Source organism: Natrix helvetica, assembly GCF_964273705.1.
Source record: "Natrix helvetica genome assembly, chromosome: 8".
In the NCBI taxonomy this organism is placed as follows: Eukaryota; Metazoa; Chordata; class Lepidosauria; order Squamata; family Natricidae; genus Natrix; species Natrix helvetica.
Window position 1 is genome coordinate 24,473,700 of NC_138559.1, and position 26,114 is coordinate 24,499,813.

Consider the following 26,114-nt stretch of genomic DNA (forward strand, 5'->3'; position numbering starts at 1 on the left):
GGAAACCTTGAAGACATTCTCTGTCGTGTTCCCCAGGTATGATGAGGTATTGGTCCCACTGTCAAACATTCGCACTTCATACCCCTGAAAGAACAAATTATTTTAAGGTGAATGGAAATATTTAGAACCGGTGCTGATAATCCAGCATTGCCCGGGCATTTATTTATAGGGGGGAAATGTCCGGACCTGGGCATGGCTAGTCTAGTGAAGAGAAGGACCAGGGAAGACATGTTAGCATCTTCCAATATTTGAGGGGCTGCCACGCAGAGGAGGGGGTTAAGCTATTTTCCAAAGCACCTGAAGGCTGGATAAGGAATAATGGATGAAAACTGGCCAAGGAGAGATTCAATCTGGAAATAAGGAGGAACTTTTTCTGACAGGGAGAACAATCAACCCATGGGATAGAAGTTGCCTTCAGAAGTTGTGGGAGCTTCATCCCTGGAAGCTTTCAAGAAGAGATGGGACTGCCATTTGTCAGAAATGGCGTAAGCTCTCCTACTTGGGGCAGGGGGTTGGACTAGACGACCTACAAGGTCCCTTCCAACTCTGTTATCTACATTTAAACAAATAATAATGCTGCACTGCACAAACAAAGCGATTTTGTTTTGGATTTGTTCTGTTACTTAACCCCTGACAGTGGGAGGTGCCATTCAGGCTTTGTATATGTGTCCTGTGCAATGTAAATAAACCAACCAACCACCATTTAGGCAACCGTGGCTTGGCGTGCTGTGTGAACGCAACCAATTTGCCTGCAACCCTAGGAATGCACTGAAAGGTCAAATAAAATGCAGTGGAGATTGGAAAGAGCGTCATTGTAAGACAACTGCCACCTACCCGGGTTTCGTTAAATTTGCTTTCTTTCAAGGCTAAACTCTTCCAAAACAACAGGATGTGGTCATTTTCCGGTATGATCTTTAAAGCATCAGGTGCAGCCAAGGATACTGAAACAAACATTGGAGAGACAGGTGGGATATATGACAGGTAAATGTAATAGCAACTTCTTAGTAAATGCAGGGAGGGGGAAAGACCCTTAGTAAATGCAGGGGGGCTGCTGGAGGTTTGCAGGGGTTCAGGAGAACCTCTAGCTAAGATTCTGTGCACTCCCAAATCCCACTCATGGCTGGCCTTACCAGGGGTGGGTTCCAGCTTCTTTTCCTGGCAATTTGCTCAGGGATGCGCACTTGATGCACGCTATACGCGCATGCATAGAAGCAAAAAAACAAGACGGGGCACCAATAGAACCTGTTTGGTCGCGTGTCCGGCCGAGTTACTGCCTACTCGGTCGAACCGGTCCGAACCCACCTCTGGGCCCCGCCCACCCCACCTTGCCCCACCCAGAAGTTCCCACGCAGCCTATTTTGGATGCAGGTAAGAGGAGGGCACGCACGGAGGCTTGGGAAGGGTGAAAAACAGGCCTACCAGAAGTTCGGGAAGCCTGGGGAGGCCATTTTCGCTCTCCCAGAGGCTCGAGGAAAGCCCCCGGAGCCTGGAAAGGGCAAAAATGCCTCTGACATGGTGCAGAATGCTGACTAGGCCACACCCACCATGGCCACGCCCACCCAGCAACCAGGCAGAGAACCCCTTGCTAAAACTTTTGAAGGCCCACCCCTTCAAAACATTCAAAACGCTCTGGATGATGTTCAGCCCTTAGGCCAAAATGCTCTTACCTGTGTTGATTTTCAAACTAGCTTCTTTGCTCATGTTTCCTAGCTGTATAACGATGTGGTATCTTCCGCCGGGATCCAGTTTCTTGATGGTATATTCCACCGTGCTGTTTCGGGTCTTCACCTTGTAGTTTCGATCCGTCTTTCTTATTAAGTCTTTCACAGCTACCGCGTACAACTGGGGAGAAGCAAAAGAGCAAACTCAGGACAGAGGAGAGGCACTGTCCTTCAACGTCCAACACAAAATAGGGTATTCTTGTTGGAGCATCATTTTAGGACAGTGTCTTTCAACCTTGACAACTTGAAGAGGTATGGACTTCTACACCTGGCCAATTCCCCAGCCAGGAAGTCCATGCATCTTAAAATTGACAAGGTTGAAAGACGTTGCTTAATGGAAAAAGAGATCCATTGTCTGAAAAAAGCTAAATCTCACTTAGGACGTTGGGCCAAGCATGGACTGGTGCAACCCTCTTACCATATCTTGATCTGGGGAATCGTAAGGTGACTCCCATTTAATGACGGCAAATGTTTTTGATAGGTGGACAGCGTGAAGGTGTCGTGGGGGAAGGCGGTTGTCAGGAATCATCTTCACAACAATATAATCTGAGGGTGGACCTTGGTACGGAGAAATAACTCGCACCTGGAGGAAACGAGATATCAGTAGAGCAGGGATCAGCAACCTTAAACACTCAGAGCCACAAAGGTCCTAACTGGAAGCCTCCCGTTCAATTCTGCAGCTGACCGGAAATCCGGTTTCCCCACCATAGAGTCTCCTCCTAGTGCGGCATCCTTTTTCCTCTACCTGTCCTAACCGAAAGCCCTATCAATTGTGGAGCTGACCGGAAAACGCGCCCCTGGCCATAGAGTCTCCTCCTGGCTTCCATCCTCCACCCCCAACCGGAAGCTCCTCTCAAAACTGTGGTGTCGACTGGCGACAGGGAGCCGCAGCAGAAGGATGAAAGAGCCACATGTGGCTCCAGAGCCACAGGTTGTTGATCCCTGCAGTAGAGCGATTCATTCCTGAATAGCACAATGTGGATTTTCCAGATCACGAAGCATAGCCTGAATCTAACCGACATGAACTGGATTATTTTCTTTGCAAACTCATGGTTTCCATTCTTTCATAACTTACATTCCACCAATCACTAAATCAAAGAACTTGAATCCCACCATGATAGGAAGAAAAAATACTCACTCTAAGCTAAGAGAGCATAGTGGACAAATTGTGGTTAAACTACAGCTTAGCACAGGGTGTGACCCCAGCCAGACATCTGATTGAAGGATCCTACAGGAACAACTTTCAAATCTCCTCTCTCATCTGTATTTACCATATTTTTCAGTGTATAAGACGCACCTTTTTCCCTCAAAAAAGAGGGTGAAAATCTTGGCGCGTCTTATACACGGAATACAGCACTTTTTTTCCTCCCGAAACCCCACCCCCTTTGCAAATATGTCCGGGCCATTTTTGGGAGGTCCGCAGAGTGTTCCCCCCCCCCATTTTTTTTTCAATTTGCCTCTTCAAAAACCTGGTGCGTCTTATACTCCTGTATGTAAAATACAGAGTATAATACGGTAAGTTATGGTAAGTTACGTTTCTGTAGAAATTGCCAAAAGGAATTAATTGAATGTCCATCCTTACCAGGAATAAGTACTGCTCATCCCTGTTAACAATCACAGTCATATTGTGGAGAGCTGTAGTCGCATTGCTAGGATTCCGGTAGAGCTCCAGGAAAGACGTGGCATAAAATATGCCATATATCTGGCCGGGGTAGAGATGAAATAAGGAAGAATTAATAAACATGCTAATTCTGCGGTTCTGGAAATAACGTCCCGGAATCCTTTAGCCCAGTGGTGGGTTCCTACAGGTTCAGACTGGTTCAGCCGAACCGGTAGTGGTTTGGCGGCCTGCATCGCTGGAACCGGCAGCTCCCGAGGTCTGCCACGCCCCAGAACCGGTTCTCTACGGCACCGCCATCTTGTTTTTTGATTCTGCACATGCACAGAACAATTTTATTTGCACTGCACATGCATGCATGGCGTACACACGAGCGAACTGGAAGTAATGCCTGCCGGAACCCACCCCTGCTTTAGCCCCAGGGTTTTCAAACATTTTCAGTCCATGGGATAAATCAAAGAAATCGCAATTCTTACCACATTCCTTGGCCCGCTCCAGTTGCATTCGACGGCTGTCTGGTTGACCGCTTTGGCCTTCAAGCTGGGGGGGAACGGCCGCGTGCCGCAGGTCACCACGTGTGCGAAAGACAGCGGGCTGTCCCCCAGTTCCGTCTTGGCCCAGGCAGAAATTTCATACGCCGTCTGAGCAGTCAAATTCCTCACTGGGGAAGACAGGAGAAATTCCCTGACAGTTAGAACCATGAATCTGTGGGGAAAAAATTCCTCCAGAAGTTGTGAATGCTCCAACACTGGAAGTTGCTAAGAAGACTTGGATAACCATTTGTCTGAAATGGTAGATGATTTTCCACCTTGGACTAGAATACCTCCAAGGTCCTTTCCAACTCTGTTAATCTATTCTATTCTGTTCTGTTCTTTTCTTTTCTGTTCTGTTCTACTCTACTATTATTATTTTTTCCTTTCCTTTCCTTTCCTTTCCATTCCTTTCCTTTCCTTTCCTTTCCATTCCATTCCATTGTTCTATTCTATTCTATTCTATTCTATTCTATTCTATTCTATTCTATTCTAAGGTAAAGGTTCCCCTCTCATATATGTGCTAGTTGTTCCCGACTCTAGGGGGCGGTGCTCATCTCTGCTTCAAAGCCGAAGAGCCAGCGCTGTCCGAAGACGTCTCCGTGGTCATGTGGCCTGCATCACTAAACACCAAAAGTGCACAGAACACTATTCTATTTTATTCTATTCTATTCCATTCCATTCCAATCCATTCACCTTTCAGCACAATAAAAGGATTTGATTCGATTCAAGAGTCCCTGGTTAAAGGTCTATTGGGGACTCGATCTCCCTGTTCCCTGGTAGTTTTGCTCAGATCATCTTACCTGTTTGAGCGGACTTCCCTCCATCTACAAAGAATGATCTTTTTTCTTGTCGGTGGGTGTCAAAAGTCCAGAAAAGTTTCACCATGTAGCCGTTCACCTGTCAACCAGCAGCACGAAATGTGCAAGACGGACAGATAAAATAGCTGATCAATTTTTGGGGTGGTTTTGTTTTACATGAGTGAACAAAAAGAGCCCCATCACCAAAAGGCCATTTGAGAAGACAGAAACGAAGGCAAAGAGGTTTGACTTCTGTTTGCTCAAGGAATGGGGCTAGCCCTTGACAACTATCTGAGAAAAATGAATACAGGGAAAAGAGAAAGGATTTTTGTGAACAGAAGTAAAAAGTGGGTGAACTCAGGGAAGGAAACCTATTTTGGTTATTTAGATTCTGGCCAATATTCAATAATGTATTTATGTAGAACTAGCTGATAACCTGATGTTGCCCAGGTATTTATTTATAGGGGGAAAATGTCTGGACCAAAAGTAATTTCTAATTTTGGACTTCCCCCCCTTACCAGAGGGAGCCCCCTTGTGGAGTACTGTGAAGCCAATACCATGGCAACTCCACTGCGCTGTACAGTAGAAACCATATTACGGCAGTACAGTAGAATCCATTTTAAGTCACAACAGGCTGTATCTTAACAGAACACACACCTCAAGAGGTGGTGGGGTGTCTTACCCCCACAGTATTTGTTTCCAGGGCATAAATCATCTGTGTACCAAATTTGATTGAAATTGCTTGAGGCGTTCCAGAGTTATACTGGAACATACACACACACACACACAGCCATTTTTATATGTGTAGATTGGTATAATTAAACATTCTCCCGCTCAGGAGTTGTAAACTGGTACTATAAACACCAAACTGCACCCACACAAATAAACACACACTAGATAATTTCTCCCCTTCCTTTCCCAAAATTCTGTTTTATTTTTTTATTTTCGATTGCTCCCACTTAAGGAAAACTGTTGAGGGTGCAGCTTTTTTGGGGGGGGGGGGGGTCAACTTTACAGATAGTTAAAAGTGGCAGCAGTTAGAAAGAAAGACTATGCCTCACCTGAATATTGGCGTCTAGTCTGAGGGTAAAGCTTATGGAGTTTTCATCGTAATTATCAATATGGATCGTAGGAGGTGGAATAACTGAATGGGATCAAAAGAGAGGAAGAAAGAGGCATGAGATTAAACACTGATAGCATCTGATAGCATTTCTAGTACCTAGAAAGGTAGTACTACTCTCATTATTCTCAACTTCCCTATTGCCTTTCTCCTTATCTTCTACAGATATACAAATAGCCAGCCGAACAAATAGGTTTAAAAACAGTTTCTATCCTTGGGCTGTCAAACTCATAAACACAACCACAATCACTCCATGCACACAAGGAAACGTATGGCTAGTTTTTCGTTTTTTCTTTTCTTTTCCCGTAATTACTTGCATTGGGATTATTCTTTATACTATTTATGTTGTTTGCATTTTTTATCATGGATTGCACCAGTGAGGCTAAAACCAATTTCGCTGTATTTATTTTGTACAATGATAATAAAGGCTATATATACTACATATATAAACGTGTGTGTGTGTGAATGTATACAGTGTGTGTGTGTGTGTGTGTGTGTGTGTGTGTGTGTGTGTGTATAAGCTATTTAGCTCTCATCAGCTAGCCATACCCTTGCTGGGATTCAAACTTGGGCTGTTTTTACATATTAGGCAGTTATATTAACCTCTAAGCCACAAGCTCTCCTCCCTTATCAGCTGAGCCAGGGGAATGATTAAGTGTTTTGTCAAAGGACTTTATATACATACACCTTCACATTATACATATACAAATAAATATGCATACACATACATATATGCATATACATACACATATGTATCAGAGGTGGGTTCTTACCGGTTTGGACTGGTTCAGCCGAACTGGTAGTGGTTTGCCGGCGTGGGTCACCGGAACCGGCAGCAACCCAGACCTGCCACGCCTCCGAACCGGTTCCCCAGTCGGCGCGGCATGGTTTTTTCCCCATTTTCTAATGTTCTGTGCATGCGCAGACCTATTTATGGGCAACTGCACATGTGCAAAATTGCACGTGCACCAAACCAGCAGTAATACTGGCAGCAACCTACCCCTGATATGTATGTATATGTATACAGTATGCATATGTATTTAGGTTGGCAGTACATTTTCCCACCCTAGGGCAGTGATATCCTGCAATGAAGTAAAGCATCCCTTAAGTTTCAGCTCAGAGATTGATAATTTCATGGATGTGACGGGCTTTGGGGCAACAACCTGGAAGTGCTTCCTACTACAAGGAGCTCCTTCTCCTCTGTCAGAGTCCTGGGATCTCTCTCCTCCAAGTCAAAGGAGGGCAGCGGATCTCCTGAACTTTTTGAGATCAGGCGAGGGTGGCATAGCTGGTGCCATCTAGCTGCCTTTACCAACCTCCGTGCCTTGCGAGAAAAGAACTCAAGAAATTAACCCCTAAAAGTTTTTACCTTTGCCTTTGATTGTTCGTATGGATATGGAATCGCTCCAGTTCCCCACTCCACGGCTTGTGACTGCCGCAACCTTTTCAGAACAGAAAATAGGCTTGTTAAAATAGGCCAGGGGTCGGCAAACTTAAACACTCAAAGAGCCATTTGAACCCATTTCCCACAGAAAAGAAAACTCCAGGAGCCACAAAGGTCCTAACCGGAAGCCCCCTGTTCAATTCTGGAGCTGACCGGAAGTTCAGTTCCCCCACCATAGAGTCTCCTCCTAGCGCGGTATACGTTTTCCTCTACCTGTCATCACCGAAAGCCTTATCAATTGTGGAGACAACTGGAAAACCCTCCCCTTGCCATAGAGCCTTCTCTTGGCACACTGTGCTTCTCTCCCCCCCACCCCCCGTCATTGCCCAGAGGATGATTGGCTGCCCTCTCCCCTCTTTGGAAGAGCTTTATAGCTCCCACTGCCTTAAGAAAGTTCAAAACATTCTTAAAGATCCATCTCATCCTGGGCACTTTTTCTTTTTGAACTATTACCATCTGGCAGACGGTACAGGATAATAAAAACAAGGACAAATAGGCTGAAAAAACAGCTTCTATCCCAGAGCTCTCCGGTTCCTCCCCACCAGTGGCACTTCCCTCCAGCGTTCGCCCAAAGCCCTGCACCAGGAGTCCGAAGGAGACCCCAAGTTGGAATTTCTTCCCCCCTCTGACCCCCCACAAAAAGACACCGAAGGGGGAAACTCTCTGCAGCAACACAAGCATTCATTGCACGTATCTGGCCCAGGGGCCAGAGTTTGAGGACCCCTGATTGAGTACAATATTAAAAATGCAAATAATTTTTCTGCAGACCACCAAAATGTTCTCGCAGACCACCAGTTGATGACTGCTGCTTTAAACATCTATTCTTTTTGGGACAACAGAAAAATAGAAATCTCCTAGTTCTACGGGCCAAGAACAGCCGCTGCTCATAGATAATAACAGAAGACATCTACTCACTCTGAAAACATATGAGGCGTTGACCTGCAACATCTCCACTTCTGAGTAGTTAGTGGGCGCCCTCACGGAAGACCATTCCTTTGAACCGGCTCTGCTGTATTCCACCTACCAGGACAGAAAAATAGGGACAACCATCTCCTTGCTAAAGTCACCTTTCAGCAATCTACATCTTTTAAGATCCTGCCGTGGCCTCCAGGGAGAGATTTGAATCTGCAAGTTGGACCCCAGATATTTGTGGAGCGAAACCAACATTGAATACGGAGGGAAGATGGCACACCCCTTATTTAACAGTCCAATGCCTGTTAAAATCAATTCTCCATCATTGGATTCAGTGGCCAGTCAGCGACCAACGGAGCTGGCATGAGATTCGGACAGTGAAGAGGTTGGGGAGGAACATGGCCAGTCCTGGAGTCTGGGGAAGGCTCTGATGAGGGCTCTGTGTCGGAGGCAGAGACGGGGCCAGGGCCCTCTGACAGTTATCAGCTGCCTTCAGAGTCAGACATCAGTGAGGCAGACAAACAGCTGGAGCCTGTTCCCAGTCCGCACATGTGCAGAGTTGCCAGACGAAGGGAAGAGCTAAGGAACAGGGGTCGACTTGGGAGTAAGCCCACAGGTGGACAATGAATGGACCCTCCCAGAGGGAATAAAAGAGGGGCGAAAGGGGAGGGGAGTTTGCAGGAGACCATTAGTTTGCTTAATTCGTTTGTGACTCTCCAAGACTCCTTGCCAAGTTCTGCAGATATCGGCCTGTCAGCTCTCCAAGCCAGATAAGGTCTGTGACTGTAAATCCTAAGACTTTACTGGCTACGAATGAGCAGAATTCACAGTAAATTAATAAAAGGGTTTTTTGTCGGGACCAGGAGTCTCCTTCATGCTCTCGGGAAGCCTCGGTCAGAACATTCTGCTTATCTCCATGTACACTGAGATACTTACAACGTATTCTCTGATTAGACCGTGGGCGTTGGCTGGAGGAGCCCACTGGCAAACCACGATGCCTTCAGCTTCTTTCTTCAGGTGCAGTTGAAGATGGCGGGGGGGATCTGGAACTGGAGAGTGAAAGAAAGAGAAGGATTGTCTGAAATGGTAGAGGGTCTCCTGTTTGATCAGGGGGGCTGGACTAGAATACCCCCAAGGTCCCTTCCAGCTCCATTCTGATTCATTTAGAGGTCATCTAAAGGTGCCAGAGACCTTCTCCTCTGCAACCAAATACTCTGGGCCCAAGCAATATGAGATTTTTATGCCATCATTACCCAATGCAGGCTATGAAGAAATAGAGGAGCTTACGTCCTTCTGGAGTCCTTAAGACTATGAAATCGTTGGTGTTGTACACTTTGCTCAGGCACTGGACTTGGACCTTAACTTGGTACGTGCAATCCGGCTTCAGTACTTTCAAGATGCTGTTGGTTTTGCTACTGTGGGTCTCCACGGATTTCCACATGCTTTCTCCCACCATTCTAGATTCAGGAGTGGACAAAAAACCGCAACATCACAGCGGTGGAGTGATGTGTTGAAACTGTTCCATGCATGCAATGATGATTTGCCTTGATGCTGCTAGAAATACATTTAATTCCATCCATGTCTGGGTTTGTGCCCGCTAAGCATTAATAAGGTTAGGCTGTGACTTAGCATGTTGTATGAAACCAGTTACTTGTAGGTTCCTCAGGAAAACACAATTAAGTATGAGCACGTTGTAATGAGCAAATCAGGTCAGTGACACCATCAACATTAGGAAAGGACATGTTGCCTTCTCCACCCTTGGATCTCCACCAAGAAAAGCTCATTTAGGAGCTGCACACAGTACCATATAATTTACTACATATGCCATGAATGGAATAGCAGTCATACTAATAAGAGGTTCTATGTTAGCCCACAGGGCCTAATTTTAAGCCTGCAGCCAAGCTCCCTGATGTCAGGAGTTACCAAGAACGCTAAAATCAGACCGTCTACCTGTAGTAGATGTTGTAGACACAGGAAGCGAGAGGCATCTTCTTCGGCTGAGCCCAGGATAAAGTGATATTGCCCAAAAAGTCAGCTGTCCACTGAAGATTTTGAACCTTATAGACAAGGGTATCATCTATGTAAAAAAGAAAGAAAGAAAGATTTCCTGAATTTTAAAAGAACTGAAAAGGAGGAATTGAGTTTAAAGAGCCGTGGTAGTGCAGCGGTTAGAATGCAGTACTGCAGGGCTAACTCACTGCTCGCTGTCAGCAGTTCGATTCTGACTGGCTCAAGGTTGACTCAGCCTTCCATCCTTCCGAGGTTCTGTAAAATGAGGACCCAGGCAAGGAGTGACTGGGAGTGGCTGGGAGTGGCTGGGAGGGGAGGAGCGAGTCAAGGCTGGCAAGGCGCCCCTCGACATGAGTGACTTTGAGTTGCCCACGCCCACCCAGTCACATGACAACATAGCCACGCCCACCCAGCCAGTCATTAGGCAGATCATATTAGTGGTCTGGGGGATTTAAAATTATGAATTTAGTGGTCCCTGAGCTCCAAAAGGTTGGTGACCCTTGCTCCACCCCACCAGCCTCACTGGATGGAATAGAGGTGGTCCTTGCATTTGGACCATAATTGGGGCTGGAATTCCAGTCACAGGTCATCAGAAAGGCTGGCCAGAGACCATAATAAAGATATTTGATTTGATTTGATTCCAGTCGGCTTAATTCTTTTTGGGTTTCTGTTTAAAGGCCATGACTTACCAGTACAATTCTTTTCGTCACTGCTATCCGGACAATCCAGAAAACCGTCACATCGTTCCATCTTCATGATGCAGGCCTCCCTATCTTCACATCTGAATCCACTAGGGCATAACAAGGTGCTGTGAGTGGCTGGAAGACAGAAGAACGTACAACACTGCCATCTTACAACAAGTAGACGGGGCGGATTTACTTAGTTGCCTCGCACTAAGTAATCTGTTGCCCTACTTTGAATAGTAGAAGCATTCCTGGATTTTGATGCTGTTTCTTTTCCTAAAAGCCTAGTAGAGCTATAAAGTCATCACGATTGTTGGGTTTGTGCAGTCATGGTCAACCAATATGATGGTTTTGTAGGAGCTACTTGAATCAAATTAATGGAAAAGTGAGCTACCGTGGTTTACTCATCACAATTGGCTTTGTCCATTCATGACCAACCAAAGTTTTGTACCATCCAGTTCAGGGGTGGGGATCTTTTGGACTTCAACTCCCAGAATTCCTAAACCAGTCATGTTGGCTCAGGAACTCTGGGACTTGAAGTCCACAAGTCATAAAAGGGCCATCGTTCCCCACCTTCTGATCTACCATATTTTTCGGACTATAAGTGTATAAGACGCACCAAGATTTCGAAGAGGTAAGTAAGAAAAAAAGTTTTTTTGCCCTCCCCGCCCCCAGGAGCACTCTGCAGGCTTCAGTAGGGCTGGGGGAAGGCAAAAACACCTCAGGGGCGGGGCTTCGGGAGGCCAACAATGGCTATATTAGGTGTATAAGACACATCAACATTTCCGCGCTCTTTTAAGGGGGGGAGCTGCGTCTTATATTCTGAAAAATACAGTAATTGAATCAAATTAAAGGAGAAGTGAATGGTTTATTCATACAATGGTTTATTCATACAATTATTGGGTTGTTGGTTCGTGACCAACGGACATTGTGCTTTTGTACAACTAATTGATTCAGATTACTGGATAAATGAACTACCATGGTTAACTCATCAACTGCAGCCATTTTTCAGGAAGGCAAAACCAGGGATACAGGTTAGAAACCATTCCAGAGGAGGCATTCAGCCGATTCAGACCAGCTTGGGCCTATTTAGTCATTTTTTTAAAAAGTTTATTATTTTTCCCTTTCATTCATAAATCTAGCTTTTTATAATTGTTATTTAGCACTTTGTCTGTTTATCCTTAGCCTCTACACTCATTTTTACACACACATATATAATACAGTTTGGGTCACTTCCTTGCCACCCCGTGCCTCCATCTTATTTTGCAACAACCTTACTCCTTCCATCTACTCAACCTCCCTTCTCTACCTTCTTTTTTCCTCCTCCTTCCTCCTTCCCCCTCTTCTTCTCCCTTCTCCTCTTTCTTCCCCTCTCCTGCTCTTAATTTCCCACCCTTACTTTCTCTGCTTCACCCTTTCTTCCTTTCCCTCCTCCTCCTTTCTTCTTCCCCTCTCTTTCCCCTCTCCTTCTCCCTTCTCCTCTTTCTTCCCCTCTCCTGCTCTTAATTTCCCACCCTTACTTTCTCTGCTTTACCCTTTCTTCCTTTCCCTCCTCCTCCTCTTCCTTCCTTTCTTCTTCCCCTCTCTTTCCTCTCTCTTTCTCCCTTCTCCTCTTTCTTCCCCTCTCTCCTGCTCTTAATTCCCCACCCTTACTTTCTCTGCTTCACCCTTTCTTCCTTTCCCTCCTCCTCCTCCTTCCTCCTTTCTTCTTCCCCTCTCTTTCCTCTCTCCTTCTCCTCTTTCTTACCCTCTCTTGCTCTTAATTCCCCATTCTTACTTCCTCTGCTTTACCCTTTCTTCCTTTCCCTCCTCCTCCTTCCTTCTTCCCACCTCTTTCCCCTCTCCTTCTCCCTTCTCCTTTTTTTTTAACCCTCTCTCCTGCTCTTAATTCCCCACCCTTACTTTCTCTGCTTCACCCTTTCTTCCTTTCCCTCTTCCTCCTCCTCCTCCTTCCTCCTTTCTTCTTTTCCCTCTTCCTCCTCCTCCTTCCTTTCTTCTTCCCCTCTCTTTCCTCTCTCCTTCTCCTCTTTCTTACCCTCTCTCTTGCTCTTAATTCCCCATTCTTACTTCCTCTGCTTTACCCTTTCTTCCTTTCCCTCCTCCTCCTTCCTTCTTCCCACCTCTTTCCCCTCTCCTTCTCCCTTCTCCTTTTTTTTAACCCTCTCTCCTGCTCTTAATTCCCCACCCTTACTTTCTCTGCTTCACCCTTTCTTCCTTTCCCTCTTCCTCCTCCTCCTCCTTCCTCCTTTCTTCTTTTCCCTCTTCATCCCCTCCTCCTTTCCCTTGTTGCCCTTACTGATTTATTTTCACTCTGACGTCCCAGCATTGTCCGGTAAGAGAGAAGCCAAGGGGGATCTCCTGGCACAGCGGGGCTCTTTCAGGAGTTCCCCGTAAAGCCAAGGAAGACTTACGGCAGTTCACTTCATCCGTGCCGTCCTGGCAATCTTTCAAGCCATCGCAGCGTTTCCAGTTTGGAACGCACTTCTTGGTCTGCTGGCACTCAAATTCAAAGCGGCTGCACCGTCCATGAACACTGGCAGACGTGGAACTGGCACCAACGGCTGGGTGGGCAGAGGGTGTGGGGGGAAAAACATGCATTATCAGAAGCCATAGAGATGCTACTGCCCTGTTTCATTAGAGCAGTCTTCCTGAACCTGGGTTGTTTTTCAGATGTGTGGACTTCAACTCCCAGAATTCTCCAGCCGGTCGGCTGGAGAATTCTGGGAGTTGAAGTCCACACATCTGAAAAACAGCCCAGGTTCAGGAAGACTGCGTTAGAGAATAGCTTGGTTGGGCTACAATTTATGTTTATAGGGAAGGGCGGTTTCTTTACCACCAGATGGCAGAGTGAAGCTGTTGAGACTGGAGAAGACACGACTGCCGCTTCCAAACCAGGAGCTGATCCTGCGGTCGGAAACCTTAAACACTCCAAGAGCCACACAAGTCTAACCTGAAGCCCCCCGTTCAATTCTGGAGCTGATTGGAAGTCTGGTTCCCCCACCATAGAGTCTCCTCCTAGTGCAGCGCCCTATTTCCTATACCTGTCCTAACCGAAAGCCCTATCAATTGTGGAGCCGACCAGTGACAGGAAGCGGCAGCAGAGGGATGAAAGAGCCACATGTGGCTCCAGAGCTGTGAGTTTCTGATCCTTCCTAGTCCTAAATCTGAGCCATCATATGTGCTAGTCGTCCCGACTCTAGGGGGCAGTGCTCATCTCCGTTTCAAAGCCGAAGAGCCAGCACTGTCCAAAGACGTCTCCGTGGTCATGTGGCTGGCTTGACTCAACGCTGAAGGCGCACGGAACGCTGTTGCCTTCCTACCAAAGGTGGTCCCTATTTTTCTACTTGCATTTTTGACCTGCTTTCGAACTGCTAGGTTGGCAGAAGCTGGGACGAGTCACGGGAGCTCACTCCATTACGCAGCACTAGGGATTCGAACCGCCGACCTTTCTGATCGCCAAGCTCAGCGTCTTAGCCACTGAGCCACAGCGTCCCTATATTGATATGTATAAACAATATAAAATAAAAAAACTTGCCAAGCCATTAATGCTTGTTCCTCAACTCCCTTCCTAAAAAAACCCTGTCTTATTATTATGAGTGAACGTAGCATATCTCCAGTGGCAACAGGTTGCTAACCGATGGCCCTGGGAAGCAAATTAATTATCTCCTGGGAGTTGGCTTTGCTGTGATTCCTCCCTGAACATCTGGCAGCTCTTAGGTCTTCTCCACCTAACCTGTCGTGTTGTGTAACACAAGCCCCACGAATGACGCGATTTGTGTCATTTGCACCGCGGTGTGAGGTCATTTTCTCCCCTGTTCTTGCCCAACCCACCAAAATGTCTAGAAATCGGTGAAAGGGGGAAGCATGAAGAGGAGGGCGCCTTACGTGCGGTGGGGCAGGCCTCCTCGTCGGATCCGTCGGCACAGTCTTGGTATCCATCGCAAACCCAGCTGTTCATGATGCACGTCCCACTGTTACACCGGAAGTGATTTGGGCCACACGTGGCAGGAACTGTCGTGGTGCTGGGGATGACTGAAGTGCCTAGATTCCAACCAGAAGAACTTCAAAGTAGAACCTCAAGGGGGGGGACGGGACAGTCAAGGAAGAGGACGTGGATGCCAAGAATGCTATTTTATTGTTGTAGAGCTGGGGTCTCTAAATTTAGCAACTTTTAACACTCGTGGACTTTAACACTCAGAATTTCCCAATAGGGCGTAAAGTGAAAACAGAGCTATGATGTAAAGGGATTATGCACATGAGAGGATTATTGTGATATAATGTAAAAACGATTTTAAAAAATGTTAAATTAGTTAAATCGAGATCGTGGATGTACAATGAATTACGCTAAAAAAAAAATGTGTGCAGAACCTTAAATGGCAAGGAAAAAATAAGAGAAATGGATGGATAACTCAGACCAGGGAGAGAACAGGAGAGAAGAGAGCAACAGAGGGTTTAATTGAAGAACAAGAATATGGAGGAAAAAGCTGCGCGAAATGGAAAACTAGCTAGAAGTTTTCATTGGAGTAAAATAGATTAATAGATGAAACTTGGGTTAACTTTGAAGGGGCAATTAATGATTCTGTAGATGTATTAAAAAGGAAATAAGAGTAAAATGGAAAATATGGAAAAAGAACAATAGAGCTGAAATTGGAACAGAATTATGAGGTAAAATGGATTACGTGCATGGGAAGATGTAAAAAGGAAAAACAACGGACAACACTTTCTTCATAAATATGTTATGTGTAACAAAAACTAAAATAAAAACTTGATTAATAAAAAAGAATTCCCCAACATACATGGCTGACTCAGGAATTCTGGGAGTTGAAGTCCACAGGTTGTAAAGGGCCCAATATTTGTTCCCAAACTTCTGTTGAGAAAATAGCTTCTACTGAGGTCTTCGCATAGACGGCATGTTCTCAAAAGATAAGGCTACAACCAATCAGTAGGCAGGTACTTCACCTGCCCGGGAAAGGTAGCAAATAGATTCAATCCTGATCCCGTCTGCTTCCGAAAATTTATTCACGACTTAGGGCAGGGGTCTCCAAACTTGGCAGCTTGTGGATTTCATCTCCCAGAATTCCTCATGCTGGTGGACAAGTTTGGAGACCTCTGACTTAGAAGGTGAGATGGAGGGAATTTCTTTTTTTTATCAAACTTGCAGGGAAACAAAGCCAAATCCTGCAAAGGAGGGAAGTAAAATCAGAAAGGATCCCAACAGATTTCACCGGTGGAATGGAACGGTTTTGCAACCATTGTTTATGCGAAGCAAAATATAAGTCACTCGCGGGAGGCGGCGGCCAAAAAGACAAATGTGATTTTAGTCTGCATCTACAAAAACATAGTTCCCGATTCCAGGACCTCAGAGGACCAACTTTGAGTAACTGGAAAAAAGGACGTGCTCTTACCACCGCACGACTTCTCATCCGACCAATCTCCACAGTCATTTTCTTGATCGCACTTCCATCGGTTCGGGATGCAGTGCCCGTTGTCACACTGGAACTGGTAATACCGAGAACAGCTGGGGGCTTCGGTTGGGTTTTCTAGCCAGGACGAAATATGCCAGTCAGTTTTCACTACCTTATGTTGTGGACCCTCTAGCAGCCAAATCAGATGAGGAGGAGGAGGAGACGTGGGGGTCAGGGCATCAAGGCAAATCTCAGAGCTCAGAGAGGGAAATGGAGCTGTCAGAGAGAGAGAGAGGGAGAGAGAGACAGAGGCGGAGCCTGGGCCGTCTGTCAGCCCTCAGATGGAGAGTCAACAGCCCCCAGGTCTGGAGGTGACTGATGAGGAAGAGGAGGAACAGCTGGGTCCAGTGCCTGACACACAGATGCGCAGAAGGCAGAGGAGAGGAGAGCAGTGGAAATCTATGGGCTGGTCCTTGGGATGGAAGAGCCATCGCTGCTAGTGAAGCTCCACCCTAGGTTTGGGGATAAAAGGCAGGGAACGGAGATGAATAGATGTGGCAGACAACTATTCATCTCCCTGCCAGACAGACGTGTAAGCCTGCTGTGAGTCAGAAACTTTTTGCCGGGGCTGCTGGCGCTCCTAATAAAGGAATCTTTGATTTAAGTACAGAGGATTTGTCGCGTTTGGATAGGATAATCCCTTGTGAGGTGGAGTCTGGGCAACTGAATGGAACTAAGTGTTTACTGGCCAGATACCTTTCCTGTTGCCAATGAGGAGTTTTTTTCCAGCAGTTATATTCTCATTGAGACTATATCTGCCTCTACCTAGGATCGAACTCACAGCCTCCTGACTGTGAGGTGAGAGCGCCACCTCTAGGCCACCGCACCACTCTTGCTTGGACAATGGGGTCAGGATATTTGACATCACTCGTTCCCCTCTCCTACCAAGTCTCCTTTCCTTCCAGTGGCACATTCTCCACTCACCACAGTTGGCCTCGTCCGAGTAGTCTCCGCAATCATCGGTGCCGTCACATTTCCACACCAAGCTGACACACACCCCGTTCTGACACTGGAAGCTGAACTGGTCACAAGTGCGATGGAATTCTGGATCCTGGGCTGCAAGGAAGCCAGTTCTTGTTAGGGGAGGGAAAGGCCCCGATTACGGAAATCCAATTTTCCTAGCCGCTTTGACTTACAACACCCGGCGTAGGCGGGATCTTCGTCCGAGCCATCGCGGCAGTGCAAGGTCCCGTCGCACACCATGGAGCGAAGCAGGCACTGTTGCCGGTTCTTGCACATGAAATCCATGTAGTGTGTGCAGAGGGATTCTCCAGAGTGGCAAAACAGAGCAAGGATGGGAGGTTGAGAGGAAGGAAAGAAAGAAGGATAAGAAGTGTTGGGAAAGAAAGTTTTTGGTTTTTTTAAAAAAAAGTTTTTTATTTATTTTTGTTACATAATAAAACTTCTTTTGTGAACAGTGTTGTCTGAATTCCCCCTTTAACATTCCCACCAAAAAACGTAATTCATTTTACATTATATTTCCATTGTTTCCAATTTTAGCTGGATTACTTTTCTTCTCATATTTTCCAATTTCTAGTTTTTTTAACATGTACACACATATTTTTTTTCTTTCTCTTTAAAAATAAACAATTTATCATTTCTTTTCTATCTATTTCCCCTTAACCATATGAATCTTCAAATTTCAGATTTCAAGTGTTGTATAATGAACACAACATAATTATCTAACAGCTTTAGGTTTCTTAATATAATTCCCACACATTCTAATTTAAAACATATTTTTACCTTGTTTACATTACTTCTTTCTGTTGAGTCATATCATTCTACTTATTCTCCTATTTCTAAATTTTCTCTTCTCTTTTTGTCCTTCTTATGTGTCTTATATCTTTTCTTCTGTATTTTCCCTCTCACTTTTCAATAGATAGATTTTTTTTTAGTATCTTTCCCCCAAATTTCTCTTCCCCATCTCCCCTTATTTCTCTCTTTATTTTTGGCTAGTTTCTTTTTCGAATACCATTTGGGAAAAGAAAGTTTTACAGTTAGCCCTTGACTCACAATCACAGGTAAAGGTAAAGGTTCCCCTCACACATACGTGCTAGTTGTTCCCGACTCTAGGGGGCGGTGCTCATCTCCGTTTCAAAGCAAGTTTTTTTTTTTTCCAGTGCTATTGTAATTTCAAAACGGTCCCTAAACTAATGGGTTGTAAGTTGAAGGAGGACCTGTCCATGCAGAGCAAAGTAATCAATTGCAAATGTTAATTAAAAATTGTTCTCCAGCTCGGGGGCAGTTCTATGACTTGGTTTCCTTTCTGGTGACTCAGCAACCCCACCGTCACCCTGGCTATAATTTTTACACTCCAGTTACACTCACCACAGTGTTTTTCATCCGAGCCATCGGAGCAGTCCTGCGCCCCGTTGCATCGCTTGCTAGAAGGGATACATGTCCCCGTGGCGCACTGGAAACCATTGCATTTCTTCTCTGCCAAACCAAAGAAAAGCAAACTTCAGTTTTAAATACATGAGAATTCCTTCCTTCCTGCCTGCCTTCCTTCCCTCCCTCCCTCCCTGTGGTTAGAATGCAGTATTGCAGGCAAATTCTGCCAATTGCCAAGAGTTTGATTCTGACTGACTCAGCCTTCCATCCTTCCGCGGTGGGTAAAATGAGGACCCAGATTGTTGGGCGAAAATATGCTGACTCTATAAACCCCTTAGAGAGGGCTGTAAAGCACTATGAAGTGGTATATAAGTCTAAGTGCTATTGCTATTACTAAAGTGTGAAGAACTGGGAGGAAGGTTAGGCTCCCAGTTAGGACCTTTGTGGCTCTTTGAGTGCTTAAGGTTGCCGACCCGTGTTCTAGACTTTCTGATGAGTTAATTGAGCTTACTAAGAGATGTTTGACCGCGGTCCATGTTAAGAGGAAGTTGAAAGTCAGAGTGAAAGGGACTTTGCCTGTATCTAGAAAATCCATTACCACAATTGATGGGGTCTTCATCCGTTCCATCTTGACAATCGGTGTCTCCGTCACAAGCCCATCTTTGGGGGATGCAGTGCCCGTTTTGGCAGCGGAAACTGGAGGCTTCACAAGTGTGATGAACAGCTAAAAACAACAACACAACGCAGAGTGTTGACTTTCTGCAGGATTCTTGGTGCTCTCTGAGCTTGGTTGTTGTCCTGCAGATGTTTCATTACCCAACCAGGTAACATCATCAGTGTTGACTTACCAGCATGCAGGGACCAAAGCAGGAAAGAAGGAAGGAAGGGGAGGGGAGAATGTGGAAATCAAGGTAACAACCCCCTTCAGGCTGCACACAATCTCCAGTGACCCTGGCAAGCTAGAAATCAGTTGTCCAGCCCAACAGCAGACTTAGGAAAGGAGTTTAATTCAGTCACCCAGGGTAATCTGTTGTGTGAATGCAACCAAGCTAAAGATAATTTTAGAGAGTTGAGAGAGAGAGAAAGAGAAAGAGAAAAGAGACAGAGAGGGACAGAGAGGGACAGAGACAGAGGCAGACAAACAGAGAAAGGATGCTCACCTGTGCAGTTTGCTTCATCCGACCAATCCCGACAGTCATTGTCACCATCGCATTTCCATGAGAGACGGATACACATCCCCGAATTGCAGCTGAACTCATCATTCTGACACTGGTGGGCTTCTGAAAATGGCAGGACAAAATGGTGCAGGTGGAAACTCAGATTATATCTATCTATCTCTCTATCTCTATCTATCTATTTCTATCTATCTATTTCTATCTATCTATCTATCTATCTATCTATCTATCTATCTATCTATCTATCATCTTATATCTATCTATATCTATATCTATCCATCTATCTATCTCTCAATCTATCTATCTTATATCTATCTATCTATCTCTATATCTATCTATCTATCTATCTATCTATCTATCTATCTATCTATCATCTATCTATCTATCTATCTATCATCTATCTATCTATCTATCTATCTATCTATCTATCTATCTATCTATCATCTATCTATCTATCTATCTATCTATCTATCATCTATCTATCTATCTATCTATCTATCTATCATCTATCTATCTATCTATCTATCTATCTATCTATCTATCTATCTATCTATCTATCTATCTATCTATCTATCTATCTATCTATCATCTATCTATATTCCAGCATAACTCTGGAACGTCTCGAGCAGTTTTAACCAAACTGCGGTGGTGCACAGATGACTTACTCTCTGGAAACAAATACTGTGGGAGTAAGACACACCTAAACCCCTCAGGGTGTGGGTGTGTCTGCGTGTGGGTGTGTTCCAGCATAACTCTGGAACATCTGGGCCGCTGAAATGAAAAGGACTGAATTATATCTATAGTGTCAAGTCACAGTGGTTTTGACAGTGATAGTGTGTTCTGTTAAGATACAGCCTGTTGTGCCTTAAAATGGCTTCTAGTGTACAGCACAGTTGCCATTGTAACAGCTTTGCAGTACTCCACAAGGGGGCTTCCTCTTATACAGGATTGGGATAAATACATACCCGGGCTACGCCGGGTTATCAGCTAGTCAGATATAAAATCCACCATGGCAGGAGTCACATCCCGAGTTTACAAATGGGTCACGTATATTGGACAAGGTTTTTCTTGCTTGTTTCCTATGGGAGCACTAACTGCCAAACTATAATTCCCCAGCATGCTAGGTGCAGGGTCAGGCCTCTATGCAATGGTCTTTCGGTATCCAGGGCAACAGAGAGACGTTTGAGACACGTCAAAAAGGCCCAGAGATCTTCTCCTGAGCTTACCACAGTGGCTCTCGTCGCTACTGTCTCCACAATCGTCCTCCAGATCACACTTATAGGACAGGGGGACGCAGGTCCCTGATTCGTGGCAACGGAATTGGGTGTCAGGATCACACACCGTTGTTGCTGTTATCACACAAAGAAAAAGAGACCTTCTAACATCATCAATATCTCACGTTGAGACGTCAACAGCTCCATCGACATTCAAGCCCTCCCATCGAGACAATTAGTTCGCTTAATTGGTTCGTGGCTCTCCGAGACTCCTTGCCAAGTTTTGCCGATATCAGCCTGGCAGCTGCCCAAGCCAGATAAGGTCTGTGACTGTAAATCCTCCCTTGAAAGACTTTGCTGGAGGTGAATGAGCAGAATTCACAGCAAATTAATAAAAGAGGTTTTTGTCGGGACAAGGAGTTTGCTTCATACTCTCAGGAAGCCACGGTCAGAACTCCCATAACCTTTTCCTCACTGTTGATGTGTTGCGTGTCAAGATTTATCTAAGATTCTTTGAAGAGGGGCTCCTTTGATCATTCACTTAAGCAAACCCTCCCTTGCCCCCACCCCACCCCACTCCCAGGTATCTGCATGACTTACGGCAGTTCTTTTCATCGCTCATGTCCCCGCAATCGTTGTCATTGTCACACTTCCAGATGTTATTAATGCAATTCCCATTTGAGCATCTGTACTGGTTGGAGAGACAGGTGTTTTCTGGATGTCGGTGGCATTGGAGAGACACAGAGGAGGAAACCAGTACAAATAATCAACAGCCAGTAAAAAGGAAAAAAAGACAAGCTGAATTTAATGAACCCACCCATCCCAGTTCCCAACGAGAAAGATTCCGGAAAAACAGCCTTTATGGTGAAAAAGCTTCATAGCAGTTCTCAAACACCATAAGTCCAATGTTTCTCAACCTTGGCCATTTTAAGAGGGGGGGGGGGGATTGCAACTCCCAGAATTCTCCAACCAGCTAAAATTAAGATCTGCTATGGCAAATCTAGACAGCATCCTAAAAAGCAGAGGCATCACCCTGCCAACAAAATTGCGTCTAGTCAAGGCAATGGTTTCCCCAGTTGCAATGGATGGCTGTGAAAGTTGGACCATAAGGAAGGCGGAGCACCAAAGAATGGAAGACTTTGAACTTTGATGCTGGAGAAGCCGACTCCTGCATTGAGTCCCTTGGACTGCAAGGCCATCCAACCGGTCAGTCCTAGAGGAGATCAACCCTGACTGCTCTTTAGAAGGCCAGATCCTGAAGAGGAAACTCAAGTCCTTTGGCCATCTATGTATCAATTGGGTGTCCGCATAAATTTGTTTAGTAAATAAATATAATAAAATCTCAACTGAGATGCTATCTGATCCTCTAGTGCCCAGGGGATGTCCTTTACCTTCTTTCACGCAGGTGCCGTTCTTCAGGTGATAGTTGGGTGGACAGTCACATCGCATCTCCCCCGACGGGAGCACATGGCTGGAGACTCCATCAGGGCATCGACAAGTGTAGTTACTATTAGCCCTGGGCAGACACAGCAGGCTGCATGGCTTATCTGCGCATGCGTTCTTCCCTGTCCAGAGGAGAGAAGAAAGAAGAAAGTACTTTGTGAACCAGAAATGTAGATCGTGAAACTTCAGGAGAAGAAGTTGCCTTCCAGATGTCCCAGATGTCATTTTTCCAAAACTGGATTTCTTTGTTGTTGCTGTTTTTTGAAAACGCTTCGCTTCTCATCCAAGAGGCTTCTTGGATCCGTGTTGAAAGCAGTGGTGGGATTCAACCGGTGTAACAACCAGTGCGCTTTGCGTGCGCACCTTACATCTGAAATCAGCACTAAATCTTACCTTCTGCTGCAGCCCCAGTGAGTAAAAAAAACCCCAAAGTCCAGTTGCCTTTTGGATTAACACCTTTGGGACAACCATGGCTGGATGATTGAGGCTCTCCAAGGACAGTTACCTTCCAGAGTTGCCACTGAATTGTTAGTTTTAATTATACTCAACAGGGAAAGCTATTTCAAGGGAGATGTCAGGCCTGCAGCCATATTCCTTTTGGGTCTTTGTCTGCCACACTTTCTATTATTCTGCTATGCATTCTCTATTGTGGGAAAATGGAAGGGGGGATTGTACGGAGTTAGATGACATGTAGCCATAACAACATTCTTTCTAGAAAGCCAAGGTCATCCTTTGTCTTTGAACCCCTGGACCTGACAGGAACTGGATGGGCGGAAGCCGCCAGCATGGCAGTGGGAGATTGTACCATGTGATGGACTTGTGGGTGTGGGCAGGCAAGATCTTGAACTTTCAACTAGGTGGGGAAAACCGGGAAGCTTTCAGATTCGGGTTTTCCCAGATGCGCCAACATGGCTCTCTTAATAAATTGGAACTTTGAGCAATACTTTGCCTCGGACTCTGATTTAATTTTGGATGCTATTTGGAACCCTGACAGGAGATGCATCAGAGGAGTAAAAGCAATGGACCAATAAATACCTGCAGTCTTTCCATGGTAGAAGATTTTCATGTCCATCACGCTATTGAGATGGTCAACCAAGGTCTCCATTCTGGCTCCGTTGTGCTTGGAGGCTCTGAAAATGCTCAGCTGCGACCAATCATTCCAATAGATATCATTCTGGAGGGGAAAAAATAAAGGAAACCTTTTCATTTTTAAATATCCATTGGAGGAGGAGACCTGGAGGCAGATGAAAGAATAACCATACAAGCAAGTACCAAACCACACTAAGACTTTCGTTTGGATGGGGAAAACCTGCAAGCTTTCAGATTCAGGTTTTCCCAGATGTTCCAAAATGGAACTTTGAGGAACCTCAAGCCCCGGAGTCTTCTTCGTTGGGGGTGTTACCTGGAACCCTGACATGTAGAGGGTTCTAGATGGATGGCTCCTGCTCTATCAGGGAGGGTTTGATGGACGATGCCCACTCCATCTTAGAGGGTTCTAGATTGACAACATCTGCTCTATCGTAGAGGAGTCTAGATGGATGATTCCTGCTTTACCATAGAGCAGTCTGGATTGATAATGCCTACGCTATCGTAGATGTTCCAGAAGTACCTTAAACACGGCAATGGCATAGGGATGAGGAAGACTATCCAAGATCACTGATCTCTGCATGCCGTTGAAGTCGACCCGCTCAATCCTGTCCATGTAGGCTTCCGTCCAGTAGATCCAATGATCATCTGCTGAAATTCCATTTGGCCACTTTACTCCCTCAGAGACAATGCAAGTAGCAGAGGAGCCGTCCATTTCGCTTCGATAAATACCAGGCCGGGAGTCCCCCCAGTCTGTCCAGAACATCAGCCTGGGGATAGAAGTCATAACCAACAAGAGGTAGAGAGAAAAACGTGACACCAAAGTCAAGCCAGAACTAGGATTGAATGTCATTCTCCTGATTAAATTTAGGGAATGTTTCAACCCAGAGACATCTCAAGGTGTGAGATTTCAGCTTTCTGGATGGTTGCTTTGGGATCCAGATTGCAAGTCCCCTGACTCCAAAGAGAATCCCAACAAGATCAAGGGATGGGAGGCTTCCTACTTACCCTTCTTTGGGCACCAAAGTTAGGGCCCGGGGTCGCTCAAGCACCGAGGAGTTTAAAATGGTAAGACGCAAGTCCCCGTCTGGGTTTGCAACCTGTGTGGAGACCACAAATTGGAGAACAATGAGTTCACCAGACTATTATTGTTACGAATAGCACTTAGATTAATATACCGCTTCACAGTTCTTTTACAGTCCTCTCTAAGCAGTTTACAGAGTCAGCATCTTTTCCCCAACAATCTGGGTCCTCATTTTACCCTTCTCGGAAGGATGAGTCAACCTGGAGCCTGCTGAGAATCGAACTGCCAAACTGTTGGCAGCCGGTGATCAGCAGAAGTAGCCTGCAGTACTGGACTCTAACTACTGCATAACCGCACAGTGTATATAAGGAAATACACACAGCAAAAGTTAAAAAACAAATCCATGCTCCCTATCTGGGGTAGACTTCTGCTTGAGTGATGGGCTTCTCCTTGGGATGTTGGGCTTCTTTCCTACAAGCAGAAGGAGGCGTACCTCGATTTTGGGGATGCCGGCGTTCACCCAGTAAAGCAGTTGACTGATGGGCTCAAAGACCAAAGCTTCGACCGTCTCCAGGCCGGTGCCAATGATGACTTCCTGCCCAGAACTTCCGTTGAGACAGAGACGCTGAAAATAATAGGTCAGAGCCATTAGGGAAGTCAACTGCTATGTTTGAGGCCAACAAAACTCAAGAGATGATCCCTGAAGCTAAGGAGAGCAGCACAAGAAGGAGTGATGGAGAACACCCAGCCTTAAGACTGCATCGCTTAGAACAAGTGTTGGCTGGGGAATTCTGGAAGCTGAAGCCCACAAATCCACAAGTCTTACAGCTGCTAAGGTTAGACACTCCTGGCCTAGATCTTTCAGCCATTACTGGTGGTCGACTTAGCACCTAGGACTTCTGGGTCAACTTCAGAAAGTAACAAACACCCGCATTATACTTCAATGCCCACTTTTTCTATATTACCCCATTCAAAGAGGATACACAAGAACTTTGGAGGAAATATCTAAATGGAAGACAGGAGATACTGGCAAATCTGTAACTGCAGAGATTCACTTAACAACTGTTGGCAAACAAAATGGGGCAAAATTCACTAGTGTCTCACTTAGCAACAGAAAATGTTCAGCTCAATTTGTGGTCATAAGCCGTGGTGTGCCAACATGTACAGTATGTGGCATCCTGTCAGGCCTGCAGCCATCTTTTCTTTTGGGTCTTTGGCCTGTCACACTTTCTATTATTTCGCTATGCATTTTCTATTGTGGGAAAATGGCAGGGGGGATTGTAAGGAGTTAACATACTATGTAGCTATAACAAAATTCTTTCTAGAAAGCCAAGGTCATCCTTTGTCTCTGCGTCTCTGCACCTGACTGGAACTGGATGGATGGAACTGCCAGCATGGCAGGGGAAGATTGGATCATGTGATGGACTTGTGGGTGTGGGGGCAAGATCTTGAACTTTCAATTAGGTGGGGAAAACCAGGAAGCTTTCAGATTCGGGTTTTCCCAGATGCGCCAACGTGGCTCTCTTAATAAATTGGAA

At 45.6% G+C, this 26,114-nt stretch overlaps 1 protein-coding gene across 1 annotated transcript in view; it reads right to left on the minus strand.

Moving 5' to 3' along the window:
- SORL1 (sortilin related receptor 1) overlaps window positions 1–26,114 on the minus strand; it is a 71,605-nt gene that overhangs the window by 4,084 nt on the left and 41,407 nt on the right. Inside the window, exons 18-46 of the mRNA XM_081961098.1 lie at window positions 25,070–25,201; window positions 24,561–24,652; window positions 24,076–24,322; window positions 23,502–23,640; window positions 22,415–22,588; window positions 21,624–21,737; window positions 21,036–21,158; window positions 19,795–19,914; window positions 19,233–19,358; window positions 18,632–18,739; window positions 17,440–17,571; window positions 17,228–17,359; window positions 16,244–16,378; window positions 14,724–14,879; window positions 13,250–13,399; window positions 10,845–10,973; window positions 10,096–10,222; window positions 9,433–9,602; window positions 9,082–9,194; window positions 8,149–8,253; window positions 7,159–7,231; window positions 5,731–5,813; window positions 4,673–4,769; window positions 3,816–4,000; window positions 3,304–3,423; window positions 2,140–2,304; window positions 1,668–1,842; window positions 835–941; window positions 1–84 (exon numbers count right to left, since the gene is read on the minus strand). The exon at window positions 1–84 is cut by the window's left edge and continues 109 nt beyond it. Of these exons, the coding sequence (XP_081817224.1) occupies window positions 1–84; window positions 835–941; window positions 1,668–1,842; window positions 2,140–2,304; window positions 3,304–3,423; window positions 3,816–4,000; window positions 4,673–4,769; window positions 5,731–5,813; window positions 7,159–7,231; window positions 8,149–8,253; window positions 9,082–9,194; window positions 9,433–9,602; window positions 10,096–10,222; window positions 10,845–10,973; window positions 13,250–13,399; window positions 14,724–14,879; window positions 16,244–16,378; window positions 17,228–17,359; window positions 17,440–17,571; window positions 18,632–18,739; window positions 19,233–19,358; window positions 19,795–19,914; window positions 21,036–21,158; window positions 21,624–21,737; window positions 22,415–22,588; window positions 23,502–23,640; window positions 24,076–24,322; window positions 24,561–24,652; window positions 25,070–25,201 (3,813 nt within the window). The remainder of the gene's footprint in view (window positions 85–834; window positions 942–1,667; window positions 1,843–2,139; window positions 2,305–3,303; window positions 3,424–3,815; window positions 4,001–4,672; window positions 4,770–5,730; window positions 5,814–7,158; window positions 7,232–8,148; window positions 8,254–9,081; window positions 9,195–9,432; window positions 9,603–10,095; window positions 10,223–10,844; window positions 10,974–13,249; window positions 13,400–14,723; window positions 14,880–16,243; window positions 16,379–17,227; window positions 17,360–17,439; window positions 17,572–18,631; window positions 18,740–19,232; window positions 19,359–19,794; window positions 19,915–21,035; window positions 21,159–21,623; window positions 21,738–22,414; window positions 22,589–23,501; window positions 23,641–24,075; window positions 24,323–24,560; window positions 24,653–25,069; window positions 25,202–26,114) is intronic.